This window comes from Diceros bicornis, chromosome 9 (genome assembly GCF_020826845.1).
Source record: "Diceros bicornis minor isolate mBicDic1 chromosome 9, mDicBic1.mat.cur, whole genome shotgun sequence".
Lineage (NCBI taxonomy): Eukaryota > Metazoa > Chordata > Mammalia > Perissodactyla > Rhinocerotidae > Diceros > Diceros bicornis.
The window spans coordinates 1,989,020-1,999,467 of record NC_080748.1 but is presented as its reverse complement, the minus strand read 5'-3'; the positions used below and the strand labels follow the sequence as shown (position 1 = coordinate 1,999,467).

The window sequence follows — 10,448 nt, the reverse complement described above, 5'->3', positions numbered from 1 at the left end:
CTTCAGGATTCGGTTTCTCTAAATGCCAGGTACTGGGTTGAGCCACATTGGAGATTTTCAAGTGTTTATAGCAACAGAACTCTATGCCCAGTTGAAACTGAAAGTGGTCAAAAGAGAGCTGCTCTGTATAGCGGGGGAATGGAGACCCCAGTGACCAACAGGAGAGCCCCCTCCCAGTCTCACAAGACCTTAGCCCTCAGAGGAGCCCAGTGAGAGCACTCCTCCAGGCAGTTTGAATCTCTCAGGTTGTCAAAGAAAAAGATTTGCACTCAGACCCCTCACATTATCCCTAAATTTATCCTTCCCTCTTTCCCCTCTCCTCAGGGAGCGCTCTGAAAAACTTAAGGAGCACTATAGCCAAGACGAGTCCTTGAGCAGAGAACTGATGACCAAGGTAGAGTGGAGGCTGGGGGTCTGGAAAGAGGGGAAGGGCCACGGGGGGAGGGGGACTGGGCAAGCTGTGGTTTTGATAGTTTCTCACTTGAGCTTTCTCTGAAACGTTCCCATCTATCTTCTCCAGGTTAACAAGCTTAGGGATCTGTTTGGCCCATGGGCAGGTGGGGTGCCGTTTGTGGGCAGGAGGCCCTGGTCATGCGACACAGTGGTGTTGGCTGTGCTGTTCCAGGGCGAGTTGCCGAGCTGGCGCCATCAGCAGATTTCTGGCTTCCATGCACTTCCGTCCTGCTGAATGTAGCTTCTCCCAGACTGTTGGGTGGTTGGGTGGGTTTATCCCTCAGCCTAAACCTGTCCTCAGGAAGCCAGGCCCCTGCTGCTCCTTCTATCTTCACCATGTCTCCAAGGGGAGAGCACACTGCCTACCCCAGGGACGGGCACAGCAGGGAATTCCCCTGGCCCAGGTGGACAAACAAGATGCTCATCCTTGGATCTGAACAGCTGGACCAGAGACAGATGTGTGTGCGTTCTGCGACCCCTTCTGGACGCCTAGAACAGTCACTCGAGTCAACAACGGAGTCTCACCTGAATGCCTGGTTGGCAATGACATATACCCCAGGTGGCTTATGAGTAGCGCCTAGGCAACTGATAGATTCTTAGTGGATCCTGCTGAAAGGAAGTTAGGAGCTTCATGTAAACAGGGAAGCAAAATGTCCTCTCACCCCTTCCCTGTTGATCAGAGGTGGCACCTTGGGGGTCCAGTTTCTGAGTGGATAAAGAAAGAGTTCAGTGCAGGGGAATATCCTGAGTGGTTCCTTGGGGAGGAGAAGGGTTTGACATTGCCTCTGTCCCAGCCTGGGGGCCAGACACTCCACGAGACTAGGGCAGGCAGGAGCCATTCAACCAGACTCCCAAGACACCACATCCTCTCCATCCACGCCTCGGCCCACGACCAAGCTTCGAGAGCTCGGAGGTCAGGACTGTTGTCAGTGGTGGGGCTGGGGGTTAGGTGAGGATTTTGGAACAGGGTCTCTGGCTGGGAGGGCCAAGTGGCCTCTCCTCTGTGGCCCCTGAGCAACTCACTGCCCCTGTTTGGGCCTCTGTCTCCCCATCAGGGAAATGGAAGGATGGTGATCGTGTGGTGCAGGCCTCACGTGGGGGTGATGAGGTAAGAGGGAGGAAAGGAATGTGGGAGTTTTCTGCCTGCTCCCTGGAGGGGTGAGGGCAAGAACAGTGATGACAGTCATGCGACAGTGAGTCCTCAGGAGAACCTGTGAAGTAGCTGGAGTTCTCACACTTTCCAGATGAGGAAACAGGCTCAGGGAGTCCAGGACGCAAGCCCAAGCTTACACTCAGAGAGTTGAAACTGGGCTTGTTCTGGAATCACAGGACCTTGGAGGGTGGAGTGGCATTGGTACCAGTTGACTCGAGTCAGATATCCAGTGTCGGAGGCGAGTGGTGCTGGAGAGAAATGCGGTGAGGGGACTATGGCCTCACTGACACTGTCCTCGACCCTGACAGGAGGGGCCTTCCACGTTTGCCCCCCGGAAATCAACCCCCAGAGGGTGCAGGAGAAGGAGCAGCAGCAGCAGCAGGTGAGTGTGCCTGTGGGGGAGGGGCTCTGCGTTCCCAGCTGGAGGCCTCAAATCAAGAGAGGAGGGCCCTTTCTCTTGGTGCCACAGTGTCCGAATCCCCCAGTAGAAGTGACCGGGATGGCCTGGAAGAGCTGGTGCAGGATGGGTTTGTTGTGGGGAGGGACAGGGACCGCATACCCTGTGATTTGCTAGAAGCCTGCCCTGGGAGAGGAGGAGGAGGAGTGTGGTGTTCTTGGGGTGTGAAGCAAGGAGGAATTGAGGGGAGGCTAGTAAGGGTCCTAGGCTGTTCCCCGTGGGAACCCTGGGGTGGGCCAGGAGGCTGTGGCTGTGGACTTTTCAGGGGAGGGTCTGCAGGGGGTCGACTTGAGAGCAAGGGCTCATCCCACCCGCACCCCAATGTCACAAGGTGTCGTCCCCTATCTTGGCACTTTCCTTGGTGACCTGCTTATGCTGTGTCTGGCGATGGGTGATTATCTCGAGGTGGGTGAACCTGAGGCCAGGCAGGAAGGACCACGATCCTGAACCTTGGGATGCGGGAGCCCCCGAAATGTGCTCCGAGCTCTCAGCACTTGACACATCTCTCCTGGGAGCCTCGCAGTGGCCCCTGGGAGCTGGGGCATCAGGCCCATCTTAGAGATGAGTGAACAGAGGCTCCACCTGAGACACCCATTCCGGTTCCCCAGGCTGGGGAAACTCAGAGCTGCCTGATGGCACAGCCGCGTGAGGTTTTATCTGAGCTGGACTCAGCCTCTAACTCCCATGTTCCCCATGGAGGGAGAGAGGGGTCGGCCCCCCCCAAGTCAGGCAGCACATATGTGGCTGAGCAGTCCCCTCTGCCTGAGGCCTCAGCCTCCAAGTCTGTCATCAGAGAGGGTTGTGCTGCCAGGTCCCTCAGCCTCCCCCCATGTCCTCCTTCTCTGGAGCCCAGAGCCCGGCCTAGGTCCAAGTCCTGTTTTCTCTGCATGCTCCGCCCCCTCTGGGGACCTGGCAGTCGGGCACCATGAGAAGGGGTGGACATAAGGGGCTAGTCAGTCTATGGCATTCTGTCTGATGGACTCTGGCTCTCCACCTTCCAGGGGAATGAGATCAACCTTAAGAAAGGGACTGAGGTGAGCAGCTGTGGCACTCCCTGCAGGGGAGGGGAAGGAGGTGGAAATCAGAGACCCTCTGGGCAGAACAGTCCCTGGTTCCACCCCCTGTATCTTACATTGAGTGGAAGACTTCGATAACAGAGAAGTGGGAGACCCATCCAATTGGCGGGTTGGTTGAGGGGAGGATAGCATCAAGGATAACTTCCTGGAGGAGGGGCTGATTATTCCCATTCTGAGAACAGGTAGAGCCTGGATAGAACTGGTGGGAAGGAGCGTTGCCAGGACTGGTCCCCTGCCCCACCCCTCACCCCCCACAAGGCCCCTGCAGCATCCCCCACCCAGGCCCTGTGTGCATCCTCTCCTTCCCTCTGGTCCCAGGAATACTGAGTCATGAGGGAGATGCTGCTGCTCCCAGTGGTTGCAAAGAATTACAACCAGAGCTGGAGGAGTGATTTGGGGCCTGATTCCAGGACATGGAGCTGCTCAACGAGAATGATAGTTGAGGCTGTGCAGGAGTTGAGTGAGGGCAGGGGTGGACTCTCCATGTTGGCCAGTCCAGAGAGCCTGTCTCCATGGCCCCCTGCTCAGCCCCAGGCCTTATTGCTTGGCGAACTCTGGGACACCCAGACTCCAGCTGCTGGGAAGGCAGTGGGGGGATACCTGAGGTGTGGCTCCTGGTAGGCTCACAGGTGTCTCTCTGCCCTGTAGCTACAGCCTGTCCTGCCTGCTGGATCCCCAGATCTAATTGGCCAGCAGAATATTCAAGGCCAAGAAGAGCCGGCCATCATCAACTTCAGGGGTGAGTGAGTGTCTGGGCTGGGGTGACTGACTCCTAGGAGTTCAGTAAAGCTTTGAGCTAAGCGTGTCCTTGGGGAGTCCGATAGCTGGCACTGGGATCCCAGCTCCACTACTGAGCAGTCCTGTGACTGGGGTGACTCTCTTCAGCTTCCTGAGACTCCGTTTCCTCCTCTGTGAAATAGGTGATAGTAAACGATTTCTCCCGTGGCAGGGACAAGTGGGGTACTGGTGGCTAACAGCACTGAGCACAAGGTCTGCAGCACCCAGTGCAGTGGGGACAGGGTGGGTGGCCATGATTCTGAGGGAGGCCCCCCAAGATAACCCGACTCTTCTACTCAGCCCCCAGGCCCCAATACCGAGCCCCATACCAGTGGCCGATCACAGCCCCATCCTCAGCAGCCGGGACACAGCTGGGAAGCTTGCGATGCACCGGGCCAGCTCCTCCCACCTGACAGGAAGGGGAGCATTGTAAGCTGATTCCTGGAGTCCCCTGAAGCCCAAGAGAGAGAGGACGACCCCATCTCAGCTCCCTGACATCCCCCAGCACCTATGAACCCATTGGGGAGGGACAGTAGTTATTTGTTGTAAATAATAAATGCCATGTTTGAATATTATATTAAAGTCCTGTTCCCTTTACAGCCTGGAACTTGTGGTGTGGTTCTGTCGCTTTCTGTAGGCATGTGAGGGAGACACAGAATCTCACATTTCTCCTTGAATCAAGAACTCTTCCGAGTCATCAGCTTATTATATGTGGGAGAAAGGAGAAGGGCCATCCCCTTCTCTGGCTAGTGGGGACAATCCCAAGTCCCCCTAACACCGAGGACCAGTTCATTTCAGTATCATTCAGCTCCTCCAGGAGCAGACACAGCCCACCACCCCTTCTCCTGAGATTTAAAGGTTGAAGGTACTTTCACAGGCAGAGAAAAAAACCACTGAAATGTGGGTGACTTTAAAACAGCACTACGCAGGACCATGTCATGCCACAGGCAGGGGCTGCCTTCCTAATTCTGGAGGAAGAGGGAATGTTTTCTGCTTCTCTTCTTGAGGTTTCTTTTGACCAAATTTTAGGATCTTGTTGTTTTCTAGTTCAATCTCTGGGAATATATCAGCTCTAAGTGGAGAAAACAATGGAAAAAGATCAAAATGTGCACGTTGAGAGGACAAGACCCGCGGAAGTTCATTTGCAGATGGACTATAGGCAGGCAGGACTTTCCCTCCTGAGGGCCCTCTAGGGGCTCCATGTTCACCTCTGACCTAGATTTGAATCCTGCTGGAATCCTTGTCCAGGACCCTGAATTCCTTTTCCTGCTTGATTTGTATCCAGGAGGAAAGATTTGTGATGCAGCTTTTAAGGCTACAGCTGGGCCTTGTTACATAAACATTACTGCTCCCTGTGAACTAGGATTTTCAGCACCCCTGCCTTCCTTATGCAATTCCCTTTAGGACAGAATTTCCCTAGAAAGCCCCAAACCTCCTCCCTGACTTGGCCTGATGGATCCCGAGTGAGCTCTACTTTGCCAGGATAAGGGACCATAATCCTGGCCAGTCAGTGACCCCACATTGTCCCTTGCTGTCCAAGGTGACTTCTGAGCCCGTGTTCTTCTGAGGTCCATGGTCTTGGACAATCCTCAAGTTTACACACTCAGTGTTGGTGCTCCAAACTCGTCCAAATGGGGCAACTGGGCCCAAGCCCTTAAAGTGTGTCAACCCTGGGTGTCTGTGATTTTTTCCCCAGTCTTGTGTTGTGGTTACATTACAACCACCTGCTGGGGTGTGAACCCTGTTTGGAGCTTTGAAAGATCAGGTATGACGGAGGTGTGGGGGGCTCCAGCAGGGAAAGCCACGGAACTGATGATCCATGGACGTACATGAACACAGCCTTACCAATTAAAATACTGAAATGCTCCCCATCTGATGGTGAATAGACACTGCTCTGAGCTCACACCGAGAACCTACCACATGACTAGAAGCTTTCAAAGGGTTACTAAGTGGCATTTTGAAGCTCTTCCCTTGGGAACACCCTGTAAGACGAGGGCCAGATGAATCGCTTGGCACTTGTGAGTTATCGCCTCCTTTCTGATGGCTGCAAGTGTCACCCAGACACACAGGTTGGACTCTGTCAGGGAAGCCTTCTCAGGACAGCCAGAAGCTGAGGATGAATTCGGGTTCCCGGCATCCCAGGCCCTTCCTGACACAGCATAACCACCCAGGAAAGTGGTTTGGTAATGAAAAAACTGGGAAGGCCATACTTTCCCTCCAAAGAGAAAGCGAAGTGCCAACAGTGAAAGATTGATCCCCCAAATAGACAATTGAATCCCAACAAGCAGTGGGTTCTTGTCAGATTACTGATGCTGAAAAGGCCTCTTTTGATAATAGCACGATCCCCCAACTGCCGTGTCCATCTACATGAATAAAATTTCCAACACATATGGATCTAAAAAACTGAGGGAAATCTGGTATTTCCTTAGATGCAACTCTGAAGTAGCATGCAACAAAGAACATAAAAATGGAGACTTAGAAGTAAATATCTAATTTGAGAACATAGACATCGAAGTGCTTTTGAAATAATATTTTGGAATCTATTGGAATATTACACAAAAAGAATAATCCACTTTAAGTAGGTTTTACTGTGACTGTATGGGGAAAAACTGAATCATCCCGTGACGTTGATAACTCTCTGCTGACTTGAAAGTAAAAATAAATAATGTGCATAGTAAAGGAAAATGAGAGAACAGCATGAAAAAAGATTTTTCTGTCCTCGCCTGAAACTCAACCTCTCACCTCAGAAAGAAACCACTGTCTATATTTTCTATTTCATGCAGCAGAGTTTAATAAAAGAAACGTATTGGTATGTTTTAAAGTTTCAAGAGCTCAAAGCAAGGAAACATTAGGGACGCTGCCAAGAGACCTCACTGAGGTGCCTGCTCCATTTCATCTGCTGTCAGGACGTCCTTCTTGGCCCCTCACTTTCTCTGCCTCGCTAGCAAGTCTGTCCGCCATCAGTGCTACCACCAGTCTCTCTCCTGTGCTCTTCACTGCCCTTTCCTCCTTCCTGATACCTTCCTCAGTCGCCAGAAATTGTTGACAGTGGAACTGTGGAATGCCCAGATCAGCTCCTGGAATCATCTCTGCCAAATCTGAAGACCGGCAGGAGTGGGCATGGAACCTGGAGTGCAGACTACCTGCGAGCACACCTGGCAGGGATTCACCTGTGTGACTAGGTGCAAGTTTTTGCAACGCTTTGGCAAGATTGAAAGGACTTACCAGTTGTCCTGCATTGCTGCAGGCCTGGAGTCCTTGCGGTCTCTCGGGCCAGCAGACCTGGTGGGGCTGGTCCAAAGTGTCCTCCCAGAGACCCGTCACTGCCAGAATGGGATGGGATTCTAGTATCCGGCCTCTTGAATATGTCACTGGACATCCTCAAAGGGTTGAAGATGCTTAAACCAGGCTTTGGTTTGGACTGGTTCCCACAGTTACACTGCTTCCTCTGTGAAGATGTGACTATCATCCTTCTTTTCCTTTTACCCTACAAAAGTAAATCATGAAATTGGGTCAAATGACAAAGGAACCCTGACTTTTTAGGACAATTATCCTGGTTGTTTTGTACTTCCACCCTCCCTCTGTCCTCCAGGGATAGATCTGACTTGTGTCCTGGGATGTCATCAGGCAAATTTGCATCAAGAACAGAAAGCTCCAGGTCAAAATTCAAGGCTACTCCAGATCATTTCTCCTCCCCCATCCTGTTAACACCCCTCCCTGTTTGAGTGTGTTTCTATTATATTCTTGTCCTTGTCACTCTAAACCGCACAAGTCCTGACACTCCCTCTCAGGGCAGTCGGTCCCCAAACCTTTACTAAATCCCAAATCCTACCATTTCTGTGTTTTCTGACTACTCATTTGCTTAATCCATTGACCACTTGGTGTTCATAGAAGTTAAATCAATAGTGACATTATCAACCACCCCCTGTTAACGACTTACTCCCATATCCCAGATGTTCACATAATCCAAACAATTATGGTCAAAAGTAAATAATTCAGAAAACGTATTCAGTCACCACAAATTCCTGATCTCTAATACTTTTATTCAAACACTCATACAGTAGATACCTGTCCCTCAAGATCAGAAGTAATGCCAGATCACCGATCCCCACCTTAAGTTCCTCCTACACCTATCAATCCTGGATTCCATGGACTATGATCTCAATACTTTCCTTGGAATAATAAAAAATTCCTTACCACTCATTTATGTTGTAAACCTCCAAACCAAGACGTTCCCAATTATCTGCCATGCCGTAGCTACTGCTGGTCTTATAACAAACTGAAGAAAAAACATGAAACATTATCTTTTGGTACCATTGTAAAAACAAAACCATCTGCATCAACTGGGAAGCACCCATAATGCCTGAAAATTTTGTTCTCTTTTTTTGTGTTGGGTCAATAACAAAAAGAAAAATCAATTAAAAAATGGGCAATGGACCAGAATAGACTTTTTCCAGTGAAGACATACAAGGGACCAATAGGTGTATGAAAAGGTGTTCGGCATCACTAATCAGGGAATGCAAATCAAAACCACAATGAGCTATCACTTCACACATGTTAAGATGGTGATTATCAAAAAAACTAAAGATGGCAAATGTTGGTGAGGATGTGGAGAAAAGGAACCCTTGTGGGAATGTAAATTAGTACAGCCATTATGGAAAACAGTGAGCTTCCTCCAAAAATGAAAACTAACATATGATGCAGCAATCCCACTTCTAGTATATACCCACAGGAATTGAAATCAGGGTCTCAACGAGATACCTGCTCTCTAATGTTCATTGCAGCTAATTCACAATAGCCAAGACACGGAAGTAACATAAATGTCACTGATGGATGAATGGATAAAGAAATGCAATATTAGTCAACCTTGAAAAAAGAAGGAATTTCTGCCATTTTTGACAACATGGAAGACATTATGCTAAGTAAAATAAGGCAGACAGAGAAAGGCGAATACTCACTTATATGTGGAATCTAAAATAGTCAAACTCATACAAGCACAGGTTAGAATGGTGGTTACCAGGGGCTGGGGGGATGGATAAATAAGGAGCTGATAGTCAAAGGATACAAAATTTCTGTTATCAAGATAAATAAGTTCTGGAGATGTAGGACAAGCATAGTACCTACAGCTGACAAGACTGTATTGCATACGTCACATTTGCTAATAGAGTAGATATTAAGAGTTCTTACCACAGAATAATAGTACAAAAGGAGTTGAGAGAAAACTTTGGGAGGTGATGGATATGTTTGTGGCCTTGATGGTGGTGACAGTCTCAAGGGTGTATACTTAGGTCCAAATCCATCAAGCTGTATATGGAAAAGTAAGACATAATCGTTGATTCCTCTGCACCTTGAAATACACCGTGTCCTCATCACAAGAGAAAAAAATTTGTAACTATGTATGGGGATGGATGTTAACTGGACTTATTGTGGTCATCATTTCAACATATATACAAACAATGAATCATTATGTTGTACCCCTGAAACTAATATAATGTTGTATGTCAACATTACCTCAATAAAGACAATATAACAGAGAAAACCATTTGAATATTGTAAATGAGTTCAGTGAATCCCTGAAACTGCCCCATTCCCATATGAGAGTTACTGGAAGCAGAGAGGATGAAGTAAGATGGAAGAAAGTTGTACAAAACAGTAATCAAATTAAAATCATTTAAGTTGCTATGAGCTCCTTGTGGCAAAGTTCTATGAGCACTGATCATTCACCTTTTCTTGGAAAAGCATACTTTCAGATCCAACCCATAATAGTTTCATTATTTGCTCTAATAAGAAAATTTCAACTTAATAAATAAAACCAAAAGCATCCCTTATGTATGAATAAAGTTAGTGAACTTTACAGAGAAAAGAGCATATTTGCACACTCAATAAAGGAAACAGAAGAACTGAATGATGATTGATTCTCATTCAAGCTTATCTTTGAAAGCCAGTAAAACCAGGTTATCTTTTCAAGGATGTGTGTAGAGCTGTCAGCCTTGGAAGACAGAAATAGTGACCTCCTCTGGAGCAAAGGGCAGGCTTGCTTACTGCCCAGTATAATAGAAATAACACCCCTCCCTGGGGCAAAGGTCAGCAGACTTCCTGCCCATTATCAAAGATTTGAGTTCCTTAAGCTCTGAATTCTTGCAAACCTCTGCATGTCACCCGGCCCACTGTGTATCACCCTGTAAGAAGTGGGATTTAGTGAACCGGTGCAAATGCTGATACTCTGGCCACTGCTATTGCTGTGACATTAAGTCCTTTGTCTCTGACCCATGGGTCTCATGTCTTTTGCCAAGATCTATAAGACCATGGTAGGCTGACTTATTAACTTGCAGGTAAGGTAAAATATCAGGCCTTTCACAGTTCCTGACAAGCGCTTTAAGTAACTAGTAGTCCTAGGAACAGAGAGTTACCCAGAACAATATGCATGGATGGTCTTCATAGAAGACTTCATGCAACCAAAACTTTAATAAGGCTCTCTGACCTCTTTTATTTCTACCCCAATTAGAAGGAGAGGCACCAAGCTGTTACAGAC

The 10,448-nt window shown here is 48.7% G+C and overlaps 1 protein-coding gene and 1 long non-coding RNA gene across 2 annotated transcripts in view; both read left to right on the top strand.

Moving 5' to 3' along the window:
- The first annotated feature begins 345 nt into the window (after positions 1–345).
- Positions 346–10,448, top strand: part of LOC131410021 (ral guanine nucleotide dissociation stimulator-like 3) — a 111,999-nt gene continuing 101,896 nt past the window's right edge. The window contains exon 1 of the mRNA XM_058547744.1: positions 346–394. Within this exon, the coding sequence (XP_058403727.1) occupies positions 386–394 (9 nt within the window). The 5' untranslated portion in view covers positions 346–385. The remainder of the gene's footprint in view (positions 395–10,448) is intronic.
- On the top strand, positions 1,791–4,491 carry LOC131410024 (uncharacterized). The gene is made up of 2 exons (XR_009221102.1): positions 1,791–1,988; positions 4,217–4,491. It is a non-coding gene; the product is annotated as an uncharacterized LOC131410024 (long non-coding RNA).